This window comes from Dendropsophus ebraccatus, chromosome 8 (assembly GCF_027789765.1).
Source record: "Dendropsophus ebraccatus isolate aDenEbr1 chromosome 8, aDenEbr1.pat, whole genome shotgun sequence".
Taxonomy (NCBI): domain Eukaryota; kingdom Metazoa; phylum Chordata; class Amphibia; order Anura; family Hylidae; genus Dendropsophus; species Dendropsophus ebraccatus.
Window position 1 is genome coordinate 101,509,653 of NC_091461.1, and position 25,894 is coordinate 101,535,546.

Below are 25,894 nucleotides of genomic sequence, written 5' to 3' on the forward strand. Positions count from 1 at the left end.
GGAGGCATCTGTAAGCGGAGGTACAACAGGTTGGAAAGTATCTGTAAGCGGAGGTACAGCAGGTTGGAGGTATCTGTAAGGGGGGGTACAGCAGGTTGGAAAGTATCTGTAAGCGGAGGTACAGCAGGTTGGAGGTATCTGTAAGCGGAGGTACAGCAGGTTGGAGGTATCTGTAAGCGGAGGTACAGCAGGTTGGAGGTATCTGTAAGCGGAGGTACAGCAGGTTGGAGGTATCTGTAAGCGGAGGTACAGCAGGTTGGAGGTATCTGTAAGGGGGGGTACAGCAGGTTGGAGGTATCTGTAAGCGGAGGTACAGCAGGTTGGAGGTATCTGTAAGCGGAGGTACAGCAGGTTGGAGGTATCTGTAAGTGGAGGTACAGCATGTTGGGAAGTATCTGTAAGCAGAGGTACAACAGGTTGGGAGTTGAATGGTGGAGAAACACAATACCAGCAGTGAAGGAGTAGCCAGAAAAGTCTCAAGTAAATATATTACAGACTGTTATGCACTGTATCCGAACAAACTGTAAAAAAAATACAGATACAGGCAATTGACATGTTTCTATCCTATATGTTGTTATCATTCAGGGACTAGATATATGTTGCAATCTGCAACAACGGCTGTATAAATACGAAAAAATACATTGGCCGGGTGTCTATGGGATCCCAGCCGGAGTTTTCTTTCAGTTTCAGTTTTCTGCGGCTGCTATTCTGTGAATAGCGGCCGTAGGAAACCATGCCAGTAAACACTATGAAGCAAGCGGCTCCGGCCACTCGCTTCATAGTGTGCTGTGGGGATTTCTGACGCACCCGCATCAGAACTCTGCGGCAGGAAAGATCATCCGGCCGGTACTGCAGCATCGGCTGGGATGATCTTTGCAGAGACCATACGCTCCGTGACCTGGCCGGGTCACGAAACGGCCGGTCTCTTACGCCATGTGAACATGGCCTAAATGTGTAGCACAATATACCTCTCTATCAGTGCCAAAAAACAGTCCAGTGCAGTGTAACATACCTCCCTAATAAAGCCTCTATCCAAACCCATCACCAAGACACTATATTACTGCTCCATGCCTAAGCTGTAGAGAAAGGACTAGGAAAGATCCCACCCTGTGACATCAGGAAATACTTTCCCAAATAAAAAGAAAAGAATATGTGTATTAACAGATCAGAAACTAAAAGCTTAGAGGATCAGTGATCATAGCGTCAATCACAAGGGCCGGTAACAGGGAAAAAAAAAAAAAAAAAAAATCGACCTTTTGAGAACACTTACGTTTTGAAGTTCTGATTCCAGAATGGAGATAAATTGTGTGTTGCCCCGAGGTGGCAGGTCACATGTGCTCAGATATAGTCACTACCATGTATTATTGTCATCTGCCCTTAATTGTAACATTGAGGAGCTGAAGTGTCTGTATGAGCTGTAATTACCAACGCTCCATGAATATGGCATTTATCACAGCTGCTCTTGTTTGTAATGGGAAGGGCATCATATGTATTCTCACTGTGTGTGGCCTCTCATAGTCTAAACAGACTCTATCAGCCAGTGGCACAGTATTGCAAGCAACCACAAGTGAACAGGAATCTATCTCATGTATGTCTTTATATACACCATACCTGTCATATCTGGCTATATAACATTCTGCCATAATCATTATGCAACATACTTTTTACATCCATCTAAACTTGTGTTTTATGAGAATAGTGAGTGCAGCTCTGGAGGATCAGTACAGAATAAATAATGTAAGGTATGTACACATTTGGGGGAATTTATCAACACCGGCATACTTGTACACTATACTCAAATAAAGCCTGACCCCCCACCCACCCCAAATACACTTTGACGGATTTACTAAGAGGAACATGCAGTGGATTTGTGGCTGTCGCACACATCAGGTGTGGATTTCTGCCATGATTTACTCCTGTTTGCAGGCATAAATCAAGTTAAATCAGGCACAGGAGGTGGTCACACCTTCCCTTCATAGGGCCTTATCAGGGAAGAAGGCCTTCGACAGGGCTGACAATGATAAATCTCCCCCAGTGACTCCACCAGCAGAATAGTGATTGCAGCTCTGGAGTATAATGCAGGATGTAACTCAGGATCAGTACAGGATAAGTAATGTAATGTATGTACACAATGACCCCACCTGCAGAATAGTGAGTGCAGCTCTGGAGTATAATACAGGATGTAACTCCAAATCAGTATAGGATAAATAATGTAACACTAAAGGAGTTTGCCACGATGGGCACATATTCCCCATATACAGGATTCATTCATTGTCTATGGGAGTGCCAAAGATAGCCAGTTACAACACTACCTTTGGCATTCTACAGACAATGAAAGGAGCGGCGGTCAAGTGTACGCACTCCCACTCCTTTTCAGGTGGGAACCATTCATGAGATTGCAAAGGGTCACAGTGGTCAAGGGATAAGTGACCATGGTGGCAAAAACACCTTCAATGTTATCTAACTGTTCAGAAGTGGATATAGGTTTACACCTATTTCGTTGCATCCCGGGTCTGGAACTAAAGAAAACAGAGAGAGCAGTCCCTGCTATTAACCCTCCTCAAATGCTATTGATTAAAGTGAATCTGTGTTTCTATACTGTAAAACATAAATTATATATGTGACAAACTGCAACTAAAACAATGATACAAAGAAAGCAGCCAAACACAGAGTTTCCGGCACATGATGGAGTTTAATGACAATCCTGTTCCAGCTGTAGTGGAATGATCCCACCTCTCAGTAAGGACAATGACACAGCCGAGATTTGTCTAGTTCTGGCCCAGACCAATCTTTTCATGATATGAAATGTATTGCTGATGTGTTTGTGAGTCACATTTACATACATGTTAGTACAGAAGCCGGGCCCGGGCTCCGATCATGCTTCCAGCCCTTGTAACAATAGGGCTGAGGATGAACCAAGCACACAGGGTGACCACTGCTCTTGGTGCAAGGAATTCAAACACTGATCAATGGCAAATTCTAACACTGATCCATGACCTAAAATTATACAAGTTACCCACCCAAACCCCCAATAATAACACACTCAAAGACAGACATATAGATAGACTGAATCTTGGCCCATCTACATAATAGCAGCACCAACAATGCCCCAACTCTGGACGGTTGTGTTTTCTTTTCTTCACGAGGGAAGGAACCTGCGAGAAGCAGCCAGAGATATGTCAGTATGTGCATCATCTGCATATGTATTCGCGTCCTCCGCCCGTATCTCTGCCGCCTGTACAGTACAGTCCCATGCTTAAAGTGTATCTAAAAATAATACTTTGTACATTCAAAATGTATGCGGTTCACCATTCGCACCCCAGATCCTAAACCGGAGGTACGTTTGGCACAAGAGCTTCTTTTACACGTCATTAGTGTCCTTCTTTCTTTAAAAGTCATATCTACTTGAAAAAAAATCAGTTCTGATAGTATAATGTATCTGGAGGCAGCCATAGCCACTGCCTCCTCTTCCTATGGCAGCAGGGTCGTGTCGCGAGCTGTCCCATAGAACATCAAGCCCCCGAATGGCATGCACGCCTGTCTATTGGATGGGGCTTCAGCTCAGGTAATGGCTATTCTCCAGGATAAGCTCGCTGCTCGGTCAGATGCCACTAGTGAGGTCATTTATTATACGTGCTTTCACCAGCTTCCTTAAGAAATCCTTCTCTTTCTGAATGTTATGGGTCCATGACTGGAAATTAGAAGAAAAAAAAAAAAAAAAAAAAGAAGAAAAAGTCACACGTACAGTATAATTCTGATCATGTCTACAGACATAGATGGGAGCACTAACAAGACATTAACAGTGACACCTTCTAACTCTTCGGATCCATAAATCTCACCTCTTTAATGGCTGCCATCTTGATAGTCTCATAGTAGTGAAGAGGCGCATTGGGAAGGTTCATGTCGTACCCAAATCCTGCTACGGCCACCTCGTCACAGTTGTGTAACGCCATAGTGATTGCCACACTTCCAAGTGTCGGAATGTTCTGTGAGTGAAAAGAGACATTATAAGATGAATGCAGAATGTCAACTTTACCCATCAACTACTGTATGTCATTTAAAGCTAAACTCCCCAGTCATAGCAGCACCATTTTAGCCAAACAATGAGTCCAGGTTCGTGCTCAGAGAGCTGAACAACTACCTTTATAAGCTTTAAAAAATAAGAAACACAATATATTATATACAGAAGTTTCGCGACGCTCGGGTTCATCCGAACCTTGAGTATACCTCGGTTTACATGACCCTGAGTGTGCTGAAAGTTCGCTCATCTCTGATCTGCAATTTTTGGTCTGTAGCTACCGTATATGTAAGAGGAGTTATTATCTCTATTGCAGTTTATATTATTACTATCACTGTACAGCTACTGTATGTTTTTATATGTAAATATCCAAATAAAAATTATCTTGGAAAATTCAAGTTTTCACACTAGCCCCTAGATCATCCACTGAGCTGGTAGTTCTTGTTCTGCTCTGCTGTGTAGACTTGGAACGAATTAGTAATATCGTCTAATTTTCTGTTGGAGTGAAGGCCCATACACATTAGATGAATGTCAACTGAATGTAGGACTGGCCATTCAACTCTCTGATCCTAATGTATGTCATCAAAGGATATAAGCTTCTGCCAGAAGAGTCCAAAGAGAACAGAGAGCGACCTAGAGACAGAAGTGTCTGGTCAGAGGAGTCAAGAGGGGACATAGGGGTCTAAAGGGAAGAGTGGAGTCTGGAGGAAAAAGACGTGTTTGGAGGGAACCGAGAAGGTTCTGGCAGGTCCTGCTTCCCTTCTCCCTATAGAGACACACGTATACTTGGCAGGAGGTGGGGGGTGAACAGCTGCAAGGCTCGACTAACACACTTCATTGTAAAACATTGTATATATCTTCCTTAATCTCCAGGGGAGGAGGTATTCACTCGTAATGCCACAGGAAGGGTGTGTCTCCAATATGGCAGCTCCCAGGGAGCAACACTGATTTATCATTTCTACACGTAAAGCTAACTACTAAAACTAAAAGCAAAAGCATGACATATTCTCTTTACCAAGGTCCTGTATCTATAGCAGTCTAACAAATCTATGCACATGTCATGATGATGTCCCCTGCAACCTTCATTCCAGTGCTATAAGAGCCAGCGCTAGCACTCGTCTGTACATTGCTGCATGTGTCTATATACTGTCTGCAGTATATATAAAGCATCAAGAAGAGCAGTCTCCAAGGCTATATACACTACCACTAATACACTGTGCACAAGGTGCACCCACCTGATACTTTATAGCGCTGAAATAATTCTTAATGCACATGAGCTGACAATCTATTCAAGGAAACCACTAGTCTGTATTCTCATCCTGGCTCGCTCTGTATATACCGACCCTCACCAGCCATATGGACCTGAAGAGTTGCACCACATCGTCGACTGTGGGGGCTTATCCTCCTTTAGGAAAACAATCCTAATATTAAACAGCGTCTGGGTTAAAAATGTGAATTCCTAATAACGTTCTGTCGCCGAGGATAAAAGAAAAGCTCAAAGGACAAACTCATAATGGATTGCAAATGATCCTAAGGATAATGATATACCATTGTCATATGATATTTCCCTCTCAATACCTTGACTTGCAGAAGAAAGAGAGGTTATGCCTAATTCCTCAGTGTCCACAGAGGCCTGACCAGACCAGAGAAGAGCGAGCAGATGGAAACACTAAATCAGCCGGGAGAGATTAATCGTCCATATGTCACAAGGCAGAGCTGGTGGTAATCACTGCGTGGAGCTTAAGACACATAACAAACTCTCCATCTCATTCACTTATCCCAAGCAGCAGATCCATAATCTCATTGAATACTTCCCAGGGACATGAGATGGCAACCCTGCTGCTGGATACAAGCAGGGGACAATCTCCAGGAATTACACAAAAAGAATAGGAAAAGAGGCAGCGCTGCCCGGACATTGCAGAATACGCCCTACAATGCGCCTGGGAAGTCTTCAGAGCCTTTCTCTTTTTTCAAATTGTCTTATGTTGCGGCCTTGTACTAAAATAAAAAATAAAAAGAATGATGTTTCCCCTGTTATTCTGCACCCAATACACCCTGACATAGTGATATCGGTAGATGCTATTGTCAGGTCTCTTCAGAGATGTTCCACTAGGTTCAAGGCTCTGGCTGGGCCACTTAAAGACATTCACATAGTTGTCCCTAAGCTGCTTGTCTTGCTGGAAGGTTTCCCTGCATCCTAATAAGCTTCCATAGCATGATGCTGCCCCCACCATGCTTCACTGTAGAGATGACACTGGACACATGATGAGAAGTTCCTCGCTTCCTCCAGACATGATGCCTAATGGAGGCCAAAAAGTTCAGTCTTGGTTTCATCAGGCCGGTGAATCTTGTTTCTCACAGTCTGGGAGTTGAGGTACTTTTTTGTAAACTGCAGGCAGCTTTAGGCTATGTTCACACTACGTAAAACTACGGCCCTAGTTCTCGCCGCAGAACTACGGCCACATAACCTTACTTTCAATGGGATCCCCGCTGGAGCGTACACACATCGTACACACTCCGTCCGGGATCTGTGCGGCGCCGCAAATGACTCACAGGTCAGTTTTCTGCGGCCGGAATTCTGTGAATTCCGGCCGCAGAAAGACCTGTCAGTTAACACAGTGAAGCGAGCGGCTCCGGCCGCTTGCTTCACTGTGGGCTATGGGAAGCTCTGATGCGGGCGCACGCTGATGCGCCCACATCAGAGCTCCGCGGCCGAAAGATCATCCGATCCGGCCAGAGACTGGCCGTTCCGTGACCCGGCCGGGGTCACGGAACGGCTGGTGTTTTACGTAGTGTGAACATAGCCTTAATATGTCTTTTACTGAGGAATAGCTTTCTTGCCATGACACATATATTGCTGGTGGCTGCAGTAATGACATTCTGCAATTTCCCAACATCTGCACATAGGACCTATGGAGCTCATCCAGAGTGACCATTGGGTTCTTGTCACCTCTCTTGCCAAGGTCCTTCTCTTATTACTTAGTATGGTTTGATTGCAACTCTAGGAAGAGTCTTGGTTGTTCCATCTTCTTCCACGTACAAATTATGGAGAACACTGGGCTTTAAGAGAATTTTCAGTGAATTTTCAGTGCTTTCCTCCTCATGGCTTGGTGTTTGCTCTGATGAATTGTCAGCTTGGTTCCTGGATCTCATCCAATCAGCTGAATCTACCACAGGTGACACCAATCAAGGCGCAGTAACATCTCAGAGACAATCAAGACAAATGGAAAGCTAAATCTCAAGTGTTATTCCAAAGGGCCTGAATTCTTATGTCCATGCCAATTTTTAAAGTCTCCCTTTTTAATAATTCTATTTTCATATTCTTATTTAAGAGAACTGAGGGCAGAATTATCAAATGCATTGTCTATAAGATTATTATGACAGCAAAGACACACTTTGCATTCGAAAGCTGCATGTTTTTTTGCAACTGCAGAATACTCCATCCAAATCTGACCACGGACAATATCTGCATAATCCTCATTCGCCTTTTTCTTTGTGTAAGAGTGCTGCAGAATATGCTGCATGTTAATGTATAAAGATAAGAAAATTTATAGATAATATATAGATGAGCGAATTGACAGTGAAAATGAAGCAAATCGATTTGTTAACTGGGAGAAATTTCCCAGGACTACATCCAGCTTTTCCAGGTGACCGGAGTGGCATGGACTTCAAAGGCAGCAGGCTGACAAGCCGACTGCCGAGCTAACAAAGCGATTCGCTTTGTTTTGACTGTAAATCCGCTTATCTCTAATAATGTATATCTAAGCCAATGTCATGTTGTCTGTATGTCTTATTTTCTTTGATCCTCTGTATATGGTGGTCACTGGTTAGTAGATCCTCTTTCTAGTGGATACACTGAGGAGCCCTATCTGAAAAATCCCTTCATGACAGCAAGGACTTGCTGCACAGAATGGTCTCCATACACTTTTCTGACCATCAGTATACTGTATATGGGGCTCTTCTGACCGTCGGTGGAGATAGGGATCAGGTGTGATGGAGAATCATTGTCCAAACCACCTTTTTCCATAGAGAACACAGGAATGCTTGGCCGTGCTGAAGGTTCCTGCGTATGGGGAGGACTGAAGGTGGTCGAAAGAGATAATTGACGCGTGAATGATAGTTCGTCGGTCAGTTATTGAAGGTGTATGACCAGATTTATGGGTCTTAATGACCCATGGGGCTCTCTCCCCAGAGAACAGATGGGAATGATCGAAGATGAAACAGTGGATCCCAGCTTGGTTGTGGCTCATATAGTAGAACATCAACATCTTATATGGAGCGAGAAGTGTTGATGAATCAATCTCTACAATAATACTTAACATAGGTATGAAGACAGCAAAAATGTCACTAAGGAAACAAGAACTGTGAAAAAGGGCAACACCAGGGTAATGGCGGCCTTCAGGGCAGAATCACCTCTTGATAACCTCATTCACTTTACTGCCTGGAGTCAAGATAAAATCTTTAGCATTTTCTAAAATCAATCTACAATCATTTAAACATTGTATCTCCGGGCTGTTTGTCTTCCTGACACCTCTTCTTATTTTAGTACCTTGGGGGAAATGCAAATCGGAGGAGGAAGACCTCATAGAGCCAAGATTACAACAGTGTATCACATATACCTCATCAATTACACAGCGAGGCGATCCATTTCCCATTATACATGGGGACAAACAGACCTAAAGCATCTGTGAGGGGTGTAAAACGGGAGAGAGAACTATAAAGTGTAATCTAAGGATAACTGATACATAAATGACCTACCGCCCTATAAATCTAAATAGTCCAGTCTAAATACTCCATCTATAGACCCATTTTCTAAACTTTTAAGGGTTAACTTCAGAGTCTTCCTTTGTGACCCTACCTATAAAAAGTCTTGGATGGCATTTGGGGGTATTTCTAGAGATGATCGAACAGGTCGATGTTCAGGTTCGTACGAACCCGAACCATCGGCATTTGACTCCCGCTGCCTTCCCGTTCCGTGGGGAAGGTGGAGACAGCCCGAGTACCGCCTGGAAAACAGGGATAAAGCCTATTACCTAGGCTGTATCCCTGTTTTCCAGGTGGTACTCGGCTGTCTCCACCTTCCCCATGGAACGGGAAGGCAGCGGGAATCAAATGCCGATGGTTCGGGTTTGTACGAACCTTAACATCGGCCCTGTTCGATCATCTCTAGTTATTTCCGATAGCTTACACAGAACAAATGTATCCAGTACCCATGCTGACTTCTATGTCATCCCTGAGAGGGTTCCAAAGACAGATGATTGTTGGTGCTCGCCTGGTAGGGGTTTCTGTGACCCGAGCTGCAGAGCTAATGGGTGTGTTGAGGTCTACCACTGTGGTAACTTCATGTTCTGATGACATCCACTTACCCCTCTCCCCATAAGTCCGTTATTAAATGGCAACCCAATAAAACTGAATGCAGCTTCTTGGATAAAGTACGGGTTCAGGATACGGATCTCACTGGGCTCTCGTGGCACCCGAGTGGCAACTGACTTCCAGAATCCATCCGAAGCGCTCTGAAAATAAGAACAGAAAGAATGTATCAAGAAAAGTCTATCTCATGTCCTACGTCAGGGGTAGGGAACCTTGGCTCTCCAGCTGTTGGAAAACTACAACTCCCATCATGGCTGGACAGCCAAAGCTAAAGCTTTGGCTGTCCAGCCATGATGGGAGTTGTAATTTTCCAACAGCTGGAGAGCCAAGGTTCCCTACCCCTGTCCTAAGTAAGTCGTGGTCTCCACCTAGATCCCACACCTGCATAATGCAAAGGCTGGAGTGTTAATGGCATTAGTTGCTCAGCCATAGCAGAGATGGTCACGCTGGCCTTGACACGAGAATAAAAATCCATTGTTTGTTACTAGGTGACCTCCAGGATACATTTGGCGGTCCCTTACAAAATGTATCAGTACACGTTTTACAAAATTAGTTTGTAGACCTCAGAAACCTTAATGGAATCTCCGCTTTGGACACTCCCTTATTGATAGAAGGATCCCAGGACTCAGCAATCTGCTGTAATGTGTGAGGAAAACTGGCAGGCGGTGTTCAAGTTCGCTGCACAACGCCACAGGAGAACATAAAGGGGTATTCCTGCACAACTAATATAGTTATAGAAGGCTTCAGATTTTTAAATAGAAGTAATTTACAAATCCGTATAGCTTTCTGGCACCAGTTAATAAAAAAACCAAAAAAAAACAAACAAACACACACACATTTTTTTCTCTGGAGTACCCCTTTAAGCATTACACAGTGGCCATTGAAATCAATAAGTTGTCAGTGTAATATAGGACAGGTCCTCCAGAGGTAGAGATGCTCTTTCTATCTGTTCTCCAGTTTGGTAATGAGATGAAGATCTTGTATAATAAACTCCCCTATTCACTCCCTGAAAGTTTGTCTAAACTGGACCATCCCTTTTCAGCGTGGATTATGACTAGGCTTGATCGAGCATCTGAAAAAGCTAGGTGCGATCGAACTCGAACCTAGCCGAACCTCCCGTATTTGATTGCCGATGTCTTTAAGGTCCCATCCCGGGGACCGCCTGGAATTATGGGATACAGCCTATTACCTAGGCTGAATCCTGGAATTCCAGGCGGTCCCCGGGATGTCTCCTCCTTCCGCAAGGACCGGGAAGACATCAGCAATCAAATACGGAAGTTCCGGCTAGGTTAGAGTTCAATGGAACCTAGCTTTTTCAGATGTTCGATCAAGCCTAATTATGACCAGTTGTGTTTGCATTTGTGCTTTACTATAGAGACCTAAAGACCTAATACCAGACTGGCTGTCACACTGTGTCATCTACTACTGTGTTAAAGTTTGATCCTGGTTCTTCTCTCACATAAACCTGCAGTCCGGATACCGAGTGTCTGTAATTACTGATTCACACAGAGTCCTCTCTGAATCACCCTCACTGGCACTGACATGTCTGACGCTTCTCTTCCCACTGTGATTCCATCACTCAAATCTCCCAGGCTTCTAGATCCATTAGTCTTATGAGCACTGAAGACAGATCGCCTTCGTAAGTCTCTTTAACTGAACCTTGTAAGTGTCATTCATACTTTTCTTATTCTTCATTACTCTAATTGTAATGTTCCTACAAGAAACTTCAAGTTGTCAAAAAGTCATCTCCTTCTATCCGTTCTCCTTCGTTTGCCTTTGGGGAGGATTCCAAAATTGACTGTATAAGACAAGAACTTTATAAAGTATTGCAAGTATCACAGTAAAGGGCTTTACAGGGCCGCAGCTTTCTGTAGGCTTAGACAGCCCTGCAGTTCCCGTGTCCCCCCCCCTTACTGCTCCCACTCACCAGAAGTTGAATTGTATCTAAAAACTATACATTTATTTTAATAAAGTTATATTACAAAGTAATAAAGCAATGTATTAACAAAAAAGAAATGAAATCGTCTCTTCCAAGTACCCCTTTAAATATATGCGTCAAATCCAATCCATGTAGGATACCTGAAACAACTCGTGTTTACAGTTCCTATGTAAACATATGTGTCTCCAGGGTTAGAGACTATAAACAAATCCTATATATTTTGATATGTTGGCATCTTTTAGTGCCTGTAGTTATAGAAAAGGTGAGACATGACTTCCTGACTACACAGTGTGCTCGTAGTCTGTAACCATGAAGACACACATCTGATTGTTTTTTCTACAGTTAAGGATTTGTGGGAGTAAACAAATTGGTACACATCTTTACATGTCTATATGACTCCACACTCACATTCGGGTGGACGTCCCCTTTAAGCTAATATCACAGACTTATAGCACTCAGTTTAGACCCTGAGTATTTTCTAGTTCTTCTCTTCTTTTCTGGCTCACTGCTGGGTAGATGGCGGTTATGTTTATACCTCTTCTAGTAATTCTGAAATCCAAGTCAAGTATTAAAAAAAAAAATCTGTTCATCAAACTGATGGCTCTCATTGCAAAAAGACGAAATGCTGTAAGTGTGCGCCAGCAGAACGAGGTGCGAACGTGTCTAGTGCATTGTAAATATCAGCAGAATACAGTCCATCCGGCCATGTGGGCCGCCACATAATAAAAGGTTTGGTCTACGGGGGTCGGTCACATCTGCACTTACACAGCAATTGTTATCCTTGTACAAAGCGCTCGGAAACCAGCAAACTCATTTCTGGTAACAGCGTCGTCAGTAAAGCCAAAGGCTCTGGGTGCATGAACCTCCACCATGAGAACGTCTTGCGGTGGTTTTACTGTTGTATCATTTTCAGCCTTTAAATAGAAATAGTTGGACAATGGCAGCTGTTTTATATTTGTGCCTAAAAGCACAGAACAACCTGAGGTGGTGGATTTATGGGAGCAGTTGGCTTCTCTTTAGGATATTGCTCAAAGTTTTACTTTAAGGCATGAGAAGGAGAAAGTGTGGCAGCATGCACAGTCCCTTATTCAGTCCTGGAACTTTCTCAGCCGCTCTCAGGAATAACAGAAGGTGTATAAAGACTTAAGGGGAAATGTATCAGCGGGTTTGCGCTCTTTTGTTTTGCGCACAGTGTATTTCTTTTACCATTTATCAAGCTAGATTTCAGTTTATGCCACATTTGCCATTTCTCACTTTTTGAGTGGTTTTACACTAGCTACTGTATATTAGTCACTGTCGTTTACATTTTTTTTGCAGAAATCAAGTCCAGGCGATTTTAAGAAACTTTGTAATTGGGTTTATTAGGCAAATATGCCGTTATCTGCATTCAAAAAGACTTTCCCCAGGTCCCCCCCTTCTCTCCTCTCTCTCATCCACTGCTCATTATCAGGAAACCTCGACCCTTTACATCAGTCGAGCTCTGTGTAACCTATGGAGAGGGGAGGAGGGAGGATTGAGATTAGTCGCCAGCAGAGAGCAGAGAACAAAGGATTACACAGAGGGAACTGTGTGAAAGCAGATATTCAGAGGTCAGTGCTGTAAATTAACTCTTTGTAGTCCTGTTTTGGTGCCTCTTCTCCCTTCATAACGAAGACAGGGGGGAGAGCATCAAACTGCTTTTTCATGACAAAAAAGCATTTTTCGGCTAATAAACCCAATGACAAAGTTTCTTAAAATCACCTGTACTATTGATTTTTAAATGACAGTGACACTTTAAGTTTTGAGATGTGAGATGTGAATTTTCTATATGGAACTGCATCACTAGCGTACAGTAACCACAGTCATTGGCATTTACCTGTTGTCTTTCTCTTCTTTTGAGCAGACTGTGAAACCTCTGTATTGTTTCATAAAAAATAGTCCCTCATGCAATAAAGCTGTACAACATGATATCTGCCATTTTGGCTTGTACGACTCTGCCCTATGTTTCAAGTACACGTCAGCAACCTGTTAAAATAGGATTCCAACATATAAAGGCATGTACTGGCAGCAGACCCATTAACTTTAATGACCCGAGTATAGTCACCTAATGACCACATTCATGTCATTTTCTGCACCTATATGTGTATTTTCTAAGAATCAGTAGAGCAGCAGACTGTGCTTTTCAGTACTGTAAAATACACATTTACATACTGGAAATGGCCCATATATAATCACTGTTAGTATGCGTACATGTACAACAGCATCCCATTTTGACAGGTTGCTGATGTATGTAGCATAAAGCATAAAGCACAATCGTAATGTGAACGACCCCTAATGATTAAACGGTAAACTCGGACAAGACTTCAAATGTGCCCGACTTATTAATGTAGCTCATGAGGCTTAAAGTGTACCTGTCGTTTGGGAAAACATTTGACGAGTCATAACTTTTCATTGGTCCAGGTAAGAGTCTTAAGACCCCTACCGATTGGGAGAATGAGTGGGGGAGGACTGCTCCTCTCCCCATTCTTTGTTAGAAAAAAAAGTCAGACTCACAATGTAAGTCTATGAAGCTAGACTCTTTTTCTTAAACAAAGCAGAGAGTGGACGTGCAGTGTGGTCCTCTGCTGGCTCCTTCTCCCGATTGGTACCGATCTGAATACTCGGACCCGGACCAATCCAAACTTTTGACATGTCTCTATGACACGTCAGAAGTTTTCCCAAATGACAGGTTCACTTAGTAAGGTTGGTGCAGATTTAGACTATGTTCACACAACATATATTTTTGTAAAACCACGTCCGTGATTTATATGAAAATATACGTGCCACTGTGGCCTACTGGATCCCGGACGGAATGTATAAACATAGTATACGCTCCGTCCGGGATCCCTAGCGCCGCCGCAAACAACTGACATGTCAGTTTTCTGCGTCCGCTATTCATTGAATAGCAGCCACAGAAAACCATATCAGTGCACACTATGAAGTGAGCGGCTCTGGCCGCTCGCTCCATAGCGTGCAGTGGAGAGTTGTAATGCTGGCACGCACGGATGCGCCCGCATCAGAACACTGCTGCGCCAAAGATCATCCAGCCGGTACTGCAGTACTGGCCGGGATGATCTTTTCAGAGACCGGCCGGGTCACAGAACGGCCGGTCTCTTCCATAATGTGAACATAGCCTTACACTGTCTAGCTATGCCCCTTTGCCATGAAACCATGTGCTCTTATCAGGCATCTACTGTATTAAATAATAAGGTACTAGGTCATATATATACTAGTTTTTACACTGGAATTCGGGTGCATTTGCCATAGTTGATGTGCCCCATTGTTTCCTTTATACACTGCAATATGGGAACTGCCCAAGAACTATCAGAGACTGTAATGGTGCGGCTCACTAAGGCCAGGACTAATCAATCCAGAGATACTGATTATAAAAGCCCTGTACAGACTATATATATATATATATATATATATATATATATATATATATATATATATATAATATATATAAATGTGTATGTATATATATATATATATATATATATATTTATTTATTTATAGGATCTTCTGTTTCATAACTCTGTGTTCATAGAGCGTGAGTGTTGACACTTGAGCTAATAACAGGTCATTGAGTGAAACCTTCCTGCAGTGATGTCACAGTTACTGCTGGGAATCGTAGCCTCAGTCTAAGTTCTTACTTTCTCATATTGCAGCAGTGTTGAAACGTTTTTGGCTTCGGATCTGAAGCTCTTGTTTTCTCTGGGTAGGATTCTCTTTTTCCCGTCTCTTGTGCTTCCAGAACTCTCTGCCACAAAGTGCAGACACACACCCAAGTCAATGTCAAATTATAATGGTGAGAATTCCGATTTATACGTCCTGGGCTTGTTTAGCCCGCCCGCTGCAATTAGCCATTCATTAGTTGTATTTATAACTATGGTGAATGTTTTTCATTACGGTGAAAAAGAACATGGTCGGAATATGAGCAGTTATGGCAGATGGTGGGGGAGAGCAACGCTGTACTGTCAGAGCAAACACAATCCATACTGGCAGCAGACAACCTAAAGCAGCAGGAAATACCGACACTATGTAAGGAATGAGGAAAGACCTAAGATGACCCTAAGGAAAGTGAGAAGATGAAGTGATCATGATGACTGGTTTCTGTAAATCAAATAAAGACAGAATCTGCTACAGTGTGGAAATCGCAAAAGACATCAAAAGCAAGTGATGCAAGACGTACTAATAGCCAGTAGAGATGAGCGCAATTTGAGCATTCTTAAGTCCAATAATACGGCATTTGAATATCGATTCTTCAGCCCCTGGTACTCAAATGTCGAATGATCGAACTCAAGCATGCTCTCTAGTAATATTCATTTTACATTAAAGATTGTTAGTACAGCAGCAGGGTCTCCTGCCTTTGACAGGTGTCCCTGCTCCTGTACATACTGTGTGTGAGTAACAGCAGCGCAGTCAGGGGAATTGCTAAATCCAAAAGTAATCTAACAGGTGAATTTTCTGAATAGGAATCTTTTGTAGTTTTAAATGACATGAAAAGCTTCAGAACTGTAGTCAGCATCACCTCTCTGCTTGGAAATGTTCGCACCAGGCGCAGGTAATTTTTTGCGGGAGCCTATCCTGAGACATGTAATGGGATGAGCTACAGTAATAGGCTTTGTCTGTGGACACAGAGCTGGCACACACCAATGGCACTGTGCTGATCGGCAGAAGGCCTGAGGTGATGCCACCACTGATCCGTGGCCTTTTCTAAGTACTGGAAAACCTCTTTTAGAATCCAGCTCCACAACTGATCAACTAGTTACACAGTTCTTAGTCTTAGCTCCCCAAGGAGACAGCGGACTCTGCTGGGGAAAGCCACTGTCATCAAATATGTCCTCTTCCGTTGCTGCAGCAGAGAAGGTGTAATATTAAAGGGTAGCCATTCAGATATACAGCTGTCTATGTAACACACGCATGGCTCACATCCACTCTTATAGGCTGGCCCTGTTCTGACTCCTGAGTGGTGCACCCCCATCACTGATCTCACTATGTCTTATCAGGGTTTTTAAAATTGATAACCTACCCACAGGATTGACCATCAATATTAGATCAGTGATGATCTGACTCCCAGGTCACAATGTGGGACTGCTGTAGTCTTACCTCAGCTTGTTCCTGCATGGCCATACTACTGATAGCAGTGATCTAAGCTACTGAAGTGTTGCCCCGTTGACTTGAATGGGACATCACTACAGCATCTTGTGCTGCTACTACCAACAGTAATAATATTAGTAGTAACAGTAATATTGATGGCCTGTTTTCAGGATAGGTCATCAATTTTATAAAGCTAAATCTTTGAAGGGGGGAAAACATAACAGCCTATTCCTTTCTCTCTGCACTCCTCTGTTGTCCTCTCGGAAGTGACAGCCCGCTCAGCCAATTACTGACTGAGATAGGACAATGCCATGGGCAGTGATTGGATGAGCGGAAAGGAAGCAGAATTGTTCAGCCGGGACTTAAAGATGACGTTGGAGGCCACTGGGGGAGTGTGGAAAGGTAATAATAGCCTGTTTTTTATGTTCTCTCCAAGGGCAGCAACGTTTTAAAAGTTTAGTTTGAGACCAAAAAACACTTTAAAAAATACAAACTGACAGATCATCAGAGCTCTCTGTATTCCTCAGGACCCTGCTCACAGCATCATGTAACCCCAGCCCCCTCCTCAGATAGTGGTGCTAATATAGCTGTGCCCTCACATGACTCAATATGATCAGTGCAGCCGTCTCATCACTAATAAGCTACACTCTCAGGGCTGGCTGGGAATACAGATTATTTGCACTATAAAGTGCAGCTTGAGGCTCCGTCCCCATGTGAAGACCTAAGTGTCCTCCTTGTTGAGAGCTTTGCATTTATTTACAAGACATGGTTTGTGTTTGGAATCTGTGAGAGCGTGGGAGGGGGGCGCTGCACCCTGACTTCTCTCCATCCAGGCAGCTGTTTCCTATTTCTCTGAGCATCTGCTTTCTGGTGGCTGCAAGTCCAAGTCTGGACGCACAAGACTCCTCTCTATACACGCTGCTAGTTCTTTTTTCTATCTTTATCACTTATTAACTTGTTTTTTTTTTTTTTATTCAGTGAAGTTTTCAGAGCTTTACGTGAACGATTCCCCCTCTACGATGTCGCGTACGTGCTTTCTCATGTAACCCTGTATTTTTACAGATCAAGATGTTGATGAATTAAAGTGAATGCTGTCATTTCCCCGAAGGCAAGACGCACCCGTCATACATCAACCAGGAGGCTACTGTGACCGCATCGCACACCATCCTTATCTCAGCCATCGTGGCTTGATGGTTCTTTCCTAAAATTCCACCAATTCCCATGTCTATCCATCCCGAAGAAGGATCAGAGGTCATTAACCTCAGCCTCTCTTCAATTTATGAGATTAAAAAACAGGAGAAAAGCTTCATAAATTGCCCATTTGTGTCCAGATATGTCTGCAGTCTGCAAACCCGGCCAAGAAATACAGAAAAAAACTTTGTCTGAAACTCTCCAGATGCCTCAGTGACATTTCTCCGTGTGGTATGACTGACAAGGGTGAGGTGGCGACGCCGAGACGTGCAGCTCCTCTTACATTCTGGAAAGAGTTTCCATTTGTTAAGTTAAGCGGCAACAAAACGATTTCAAAGCATTTATTTCCAAAAAAGAAAATCAACCTCTAAATGGAAACGTTGGAAAAAAAGAATCAATGTATTTAGGAGGTAGAGTTATGTGGGAAGCTGTAAAGATGAGGTCGGCAATAATTAAACTTGGGTTCATTTCACATCACCCAGGCTCTTGTCCATAGGAGAAATGTGGGCGCTGTGGGTTAGCTCCACCGGGGGAGGGGGGGTTGTTACCATTGATCCAGTTCAGGCTTGCATAATGTGTGGTTCCTCCATTAAAAGGACCATTACTAATGCAAGACATGGAACCAGCAGGGGCACAGTAACAGAGCCTTCATATAGTAGTAGTACTTAGGCCAGGGTATGTGTTTTCTACAGCCCTGCTAGCAGCCATCATTCCATGAAGCAATAAGACCTATACAGCTTTAGGCTATGTTCACACTACCGCAGAACTACAGGGGAAAACTTGCTTAGGTATACAAGTGGATTTGGATTACAAGCGCGGTCCCGGAATGAATTATGCTCATAATCCAAGGCACTACTGTATAGCTAAAGTCCCTATTACATGTGGCGACATAGAGGAGCACACTGTCAGCGCTGTCAGTGCTCGTTTGCTCCTTGTTCCCCGCTCGCTGCCGGCGCTATTATGTGCGTCGACAGCGAGAGGCTGCAGGGGGGGCTGCCCGAGTGATCGCTTGATTGTCTGGGCAGCCCATAGAGGATAGTGGCTGTCTGCTGCCGCTGCTCCTATTCCATGGTGTGACGGCAGAAGATCGCTGCTATTACAGTCGTTTGTCTTTCAACATGCTGAAAGACAAACGACAGCAATGATCAGTCGACACCGACTGCCTTCTATTACATGGGACGATTATCGGCCGTAACGGACAGTATCAGCCGAATACAGGCGATAATTGTTCAGTGTAATAGGGCCTTAAGGTATATGGCTAACTTTAGAAGAGTGGTCTCATCAAGAACAGTATATAAATGTAACATAATGGAATTTCCAGCTTGAAGTTCCTGTGGAGCCCCCCCCCCCCTCCTTCTCCTAACAATGTATCCTTGTTTATGTGTCTTGTACCTCAATGTGAACATTTTATGGGGCAAAAAATTATAAACTGAAAGGGGAAGATTTATCAAACTGATGTAAAGAAGAATGGTCTTAGTTGCCCCTGGCAACCAATCAGATTCCACTTTTTTTATTTTTCTAAGAATCTGTGAGGAATGAAAAGTGGAATCTGATTGGTTGCTAGGGGCAACTGAGAAAATTCTACTTTTTACCAGTTTAATACATTTCCCCAAAGTGTTATCCATAGTCAGCATTCCTGCCTGTGAATCACAATCTGATTGGTGCGTATGGGTGACCCCCCTCCGTATTACTGATAATGAAGCCTTTCCATGTAGTTGAGTGCAGTCATTAGGAACGTACCACTTTCTCCTTGTAAACAATGTATTTCAGCCATTTGAAGTCCTGCCACTTGAATCCGGCCAAGACGAAAAGGGAATCCTTCTCATACTGTTCAAGTTTCTGAATGGCTCCTTCTGGATATGTAATTCTCAGCGTCGTTTTACTCCCCACGTCCTTCTCAAACCCTTTCACCGGTGCAGAATTTAACCTGAAATGAGAAAATCCGCCGTGTCGTGACTGACAGTGAGTTTATAGCCAAATGGATGTCAATGGGGAAAGAACTTACCGAACCACAACCTCAAACTCGTCAATTTTAGATCCCAGAGATTTGTTGGCGAGCACCCCTCCATTCCCCACGATGATGCATCGGCGGCAGCTCAGGCTAAGGATAAAGGGAGAAAAAGTCAACTGTAGATCGAAAGATCCATGACATCACTCATTTGACTTATGCAGAGGCTGCATTATAGGTCAGGAGACGAGACCTACACCGGGTGACGCTCATACTGCACATCCGTCAGTATATGTTCTCATTACATTGAAAATTACTCTTAATAATTTATTAATAAAAGATATACAGATGCCATGGAATATGTCTCCCCATTCCTATTTTAAGATCTCTTCTTGCTGCTACAGAACAAGCTTATACTAAGGCTTAAGGGTGAAAAAAAATCAGAAGTTATATATATATTAGCATTTTCCTTCCATTTAAAAATCTCAAGTCTTTCAGTACTTATCAGCTGCTGTATGTTTTGCAGGAAGTGGTGTATTCTCTCCAGTCTGACACAGTGCTCTCTGCTGCCACCTCTGTCCATGCCAGGGATTGTCCAAAGCAGGAGAGTTTTTTTATGGAGATTTGCTACAGATCTGGACAGTTCCTGACATTGACAGAGGTGGCAGCAGAGAACACTTGTGTCAGACTGGAAAGAACACACCACTTTCAACAGGACATACAGCAGATGATAAGTACTGGAAGACTTAAGAATTTTAAACAAAGGTAAATTACAAATCTATATAACTTTCTGACACCAGTTGATTTAATTTTTTTTTCAGCCAGAGTTTCCCTTTAATTCACAACTGCAGCCTATGTTGTTCATGATTAGAAATGAGCGAACCTTGAACATGCTCGAGTCCATCCGAACCCGATCGTTCGGCATTTGATTGGCGGTGGCTGCTGAAGTTGGATAAAGCTCTAAGGTTGTCTGGAAAACATGGATACAGCCAATGACTATATCCATGATTTCCACATAGCCTTAGGGCTTTATCCAACTTCAGCAGCCACCGCTAATCAAATGCCGAACGATCGGGTTCGGATGGACTCGAGCATGCTCCAGGTTCGCTCATCTCTATTCATGATCGTAAATGTTCACAACGCTGAGTAACAAAAATCTGGGGCAAGAGAGGAAATGGCAAATTGTCACTTTACTATAGTTTCCTATAGGATGTAAATGTTTATGTGTAGACACCTGGTATATAAGCCTATTGGCCTGGAGTACGTGTCAGGAAGCCTTGCCGCATGATGAATATGTCAGAAGGTTTGTGTAGCTGCAAGACGCCTAAACAATGTGAAACACCACTGCCCCATATATGACAACACCCCTGTCTTATGTAAATAAGCAGCAGAGAATTATGGCTGAATCATGGCTAGTGGGGGAGGCACGTGGAAAGTGGGACCCAGAGTGTGGAAGGCATTTCTAGTAATACAGCCCATGTGTCGGAGGAATGTCCGCTCCATCCATCTGACTCATTCTAATCACTGGAACAGACTCGCACTATTATACTGACTTATATGTGTGCACCATCTTTCCACTTGCGTCAAGTGACTTATAGCCGGAATATTAAAGTGGTTCTGAATAGAGTTATAGAGATGTGACCTGACAGTAAAGAATTATAGTTGCTTTATTGTAGAGTTCAGCATATGGTGGCTCCCCAGCTGTTGCAAAACTACAACTCCCAGCATGCCCTGACAGCCGCAGGCTGTCAGGGCATGCTGGGAGTTGTAGTTTTGCATCAGCTGAAGGGCACTGCTATATTGAATGTTACATATATAGTGGTGAACAGAAGCATAGGGGGGAGATTTATCAAACATGGTGTGAAGTAAAACTGGCTCAGTTGCCCCTAGCAACCAATCAGATTCCACCTTTCATTTTCCAAAGAGTCCGTGAGGAATGAAAAGTGGAATCTGATTAGTTGCCGGGGGCAACTGAGCCAGTTTCACTTTATACCATGTCCTTGCGGTCTGTGTTCACACACGTTGCAGTTTCATTGCAGTACTGTATCATTTTCCCTGAAGTGACCCAGCACTGCAATAATGCTGCAATGAAACTGCAATGTGTGAACACAGACTATATCCCTGTATGTGCCCCATGAATCTGTACAGACCCCCAAACTGCCCAAACTGTTTTGATGTCTTTATCAAGGCATGTCCAGTCCCGGGGTCGATCTGTCACTGGGGACCAGTATTTGGGGTAAAAACTACTTTTATTCTGGCAGTGCAGCAAAGTGTCAATGAGGCGGGCCTAGAGCATCTGTGCCCTAAGCCTGCAGCACCTCTCTTTTTTTAGGCACGCCCCTGGGATGGATGAAGGTGGGGAGAGAGGCACTGCAGGCTTTTTAGGCCTAGTCTCATTTACACCCCTAAATTCCGGCCCTAAAAGACAGGCAGACCCGGGGACTGGATATAAGGGCCTCAAAACAGTACCAGCGGTTTGGGGGGCTGTACAGATTTGCTTTAAAACGGTACTTAGGCAAAAATATTTTTCTCTTAAATCAACTAGTGTCACAAAGTTATATAGATTTGTAATTTACGTCTATTTAAAAATCTCAAGTTTTCCCATATTTATTAGCTGCTGTATGCCCTGCGGGAAATGGTGTATTCTTTCCAGACTTACACAGTGCTCTCTGCTGCCACCTCTGTCCGACACAGGAACTGTCCACAAAAGGAGAGGTTTTCAATAGGGATTTCGGACAGAGATGCCAGCAGAGAGCACTGTGTCAGACTGGAATCCAGCACTTCCAACAGGACATACGGTAGCTGATAAGTACTGAAAGACTTGAGATTTTTAAATAATAGTAATTTACAAATCAATATAACTTTCTTAAACCAGCTGATTTGAAAGAAAGGAAAATTCGCTGGATAACCCCTTTAATCATTGTAAGATAGATAAATCTTCTGCTTCCTAAAATCCTTAAAATTTCAGTGACACAAGCAGGACATGGTTAATAGTCCCATTCACTGACAGCAAGCAGACATCTTAGAAACTGTAAGCAATCGTCCCAGAGACTCTCAGTTTTGAATGTATAAAGCTTTATTGAGTTAAGATGGAAATATTCTTAACCTAAACAACGGGGGTAAAGCAGGACAAATGGAGGCTGGGGAGGGGGATTACCGAAAATAATGTTGTTGCTGATTTTACAATGTTCCTTTCTGTTGATGTTTTGGGTATATTCTATAGTAACTAAAGCACATCTATAACCCTATACACAATGGCGACCATACTGTACCTGTCAAGAGCTGGCGTCAGGCGGTATTCTTTTGTAGCGGACAGGATTGCTTTGATTAGGTTATCTGTACGGAAGACAGAAAGCATTCAATGTGATGTTAGGAGATGAAACACAAAGATGAGGCTTAGAGCTGAGGCTGAATGTCAGCGGGATCTTTCCACACCTGCATAGATTGTCAGCTCCTCGGGGCAGTCGAGCCTGTCACCTCTTGAATTCTGAGCCCTCTGTGTAGATTGGGCACATGCAGGAAGACCCAGATTAATTCAAATACATCACAAACACTTCACTAATCTGACAGCCATAATTCTGTGTTGTCTGTTTATGGGAAACTGGCAATTCAATGAAGCAAGAACACCCTTTACCAGCAGGACCATTACATAGCAACCTATGGATGAATATGAAAGGGCTGACTGCAAAAAATGTGCTCCAGTATGTAATAGGGAGGGAAAATATCTGATTCCTATATATTCCAATGGGAATCTGTCAGCAATGAGCCCGTAGAACTAAACAGAGGAGGTGGTGGGGGTGTACAATGATACCTTGTCTTTTAGTCACAGACATTTCATGTAAAGCTGCTTTTTCAACCTTGTTTACTGCTCTAATGCATCTGAAGTATAATTCAACCCTGCAAATAGTCCTGTGTTCTGTGTCTCCATAGTAACAGACTACAAACAAATGCTGTGTGTAGTCTGATCCCAAAGTGGTATGTTACTTCACTCCCTCTGTGGCTCTTCTTTAACTTAAAGTATGCCAGCCCTTTCAGGTGAGTTTCTATGATAAGCTGCCATGTGTCTGAGCATAAAGAAGAGCAGCACCACCACCACCACCACCACCTATTTCTGGCTATTATACAACTTGTATTTGGCATTTAAACAGGTTTTTCCTTCTGCAGGCTCCATTTCTGTGGCTCTCTTGAGACTCAACTAACAGATGCTGTCGTAAAGGGTTTGATGTGATAGAAAATCAATGCCTGACCCATTTGTTCTCGGAGAGATAAGCAGCAGCCAGAGTTGTCTACTCCTCCCCATAGAGAACATAGAAATGTTCAGCTGCGTTGCCTGTATATGGGAAGGTTTCCGACAATTATTGAAGGTGTATGCCCACCTTTAGGCAATTTATTAACATAAACGAAGAGTTTAGGTGAAGTGGGTTAGTTTTTATATTCACTTATACTATAGATTTATTCAAGGTTTACTGAAAAGTTTGTGGTATTAGAAATGGAGGTAGGTGGGGGAGAGTGACATGACTTTAGTGATATGACAATATTTTACTGCTCTGGTCACATCTTTGTTGAAGGGTCCATCAAGATCTTCCATAACATTTGATGCAACAAATAGCGCAGCGATACCACTATATTTTGTCCAGTGATGGTGGACACCTCAGTGCAATCCAATTGACGCCAAGCCACTGGGCTTGTTGGAATATGTGATATGATGACTCTGGCACTGAGCTGTGAACAACGCCGAGACATCATAAATCTTTGATGTGTTCATACAGTGTAAGAATGTGATTGTCCTTTTGCTGTCACTTTCCATTAGAAGTGTACACTAAGGGATGTGACTTAGCTTCTGGGAAGTCTCCGAGCAAGAAGAGGCCATGACACCAGCTACAAAGTGCTAGAGACACAGCCAGATAAATCACATTAATATTGTCTTTCTGGCCGGGATGCTGGATCTGTGAAGTTAATGAACATTCCTGCGCCGTCCTCGCTGCGATGCCAAGCTTAATATTTGTACTTAACTCAAAACATCTGAATGAAGAGTAACAATGCCTGCACAAGGGAATTGCCCAGCTGTGGCGTTAGAGCCTCTCTCCAGAAGACTACACGAAACGTCTACAACCCTCTTACCAATTGTGCAACGTTCTCAAGATCTCTGCTCACTGACGGTGAATGGAAACATTTTGAGACTGAATGTCAGAAAAAGTAATACGGAGTCTACAGTCTATAGTCCTCTTTTCGTTGCTTGTGGTCCTAGCTTCATTACAGGCATCGGCAGTGAGAGCTGGGGGGGGGTTGGATTGGGGCGCTGAGCTGCGGTGATTGCTAGAAAGGAGACAAGAGTCCATCCAGTTCAACCTATAACCCTACTGTGTTGATCCAGAAGAAAGCAAAAACCCTCATGAGGCAGATGACAATTGCCCCATCACATGGAGAGAATTCCTTCTTGACTCCAAAATGGCAATCAGAATAATCCCTGGATCAACATATCAATCCCTGAATCAACGTATGATGCATCTCACTGCTCCCTGAACTGTTTGCTCCAGTATTTTACCATTTTATTTAACTCTATATATTCAGTTGAGGAGGCAGAGAGGAGCTGTCCGGCTCAGCTTCGTCCTCCTGTCCTCTGTGTTCTCTGGTCACTCACATGTTCTGACTTCATCATCCGTCTCCTGTCAGAAGGGACAGACTCTACCAGAATGTATGTAAATGTCAGTCCTGCTATCTGCTGGAGGCAGGACGTGTTCCTTGTAAATCACCTTCCACGTCTGGTATTTATCTTTATAGCTCCGATGGTGTGGCGTGCCATTCAGTGGACTTGGCATAGACTACCCTCAGTGCCCGAGCCCTCAAGGCATATGACTTAGAACAGTTATAGTTATAAAAACTATTATATACAGCTGTTTCTTCATGATCTCTTCTAATTTTTTATCCATCATCTGCATCTGCAGTTTTGCCATGGAAGTCTTGACCACGACAAGAATAAACCCTGGAAACCATCAACAAGTAGACAGATCCTGTTATTGGTGGATTTTTTGGGGCTTATGGCTTGTATGAATCGTCTGGCTTGTTAACACATGGACACATTGTAGCTTCCTGGGAGCGACTGATCAGCAGGTTCCTACTGAGGAGTCTCTGGACGCCCCAGCTCCTCGCACACACACATACACATACACATAGTGTAACTGGAGGCGTCTGCACTTTGTTTGTTGTGAGCCGCCACACCACATTATGAAATCCAATCTTCTTATACGAAAACACGTAAGAAATGTCTTGGAGGAGCCTCTCCAGCTTCTGGGGGGAGATTCTAATTTTA

The 25,894-nt window shown here is 43.4% G+C and overlaps 1 protein-coding gene across 5 annotated transcripts in view; it reads right to left on the minus strand.

The window, feature by feature from the left end:
* Positions 1-2,672: 2,672 nt before the first annotated feature.
* The window catches only part of ST3GAL3 (ST3 beta-galactoside alpha-2,3-sialyltransferase 3), a 184,037-nt gene continuing 160,815 nt past the window's right edge, over positions 2,673-25,894 (minus strand). For all 5 annotated transcript variants that reach the window (XM_069981268.1, XM_069981267.1, XM_069981271.1 and 2 more), the window contains 6 exons: positions 22,857-22,920; positions 19,642-19,737; positions 19,377-19,563; positions 9,385-9,531; positions 3,840-3,986; positions 2,673-3,691 (listed from right to left, as the gene is read on the minus strand). In XM_069981268.1, coding sequence (XP_069837369.1) covers positions 3,602-3,691; positions 3,840-3,986; positions 9,385-9,531; positions 19,377-19,563; positions 19,642-19,737; positions 22,857-22,920 — 731 coding nt within the window. In that variant the 3' untranslated portion in view covers positions 2,673-3,601. The remainder of the gene's footprint in view (positions 3,692-3,839; positions 3,987-9,384; positions 9,532-19,376; positions 19,564-19,641; positions 19,738-22,856; positions 22,921-25,894) is intronic.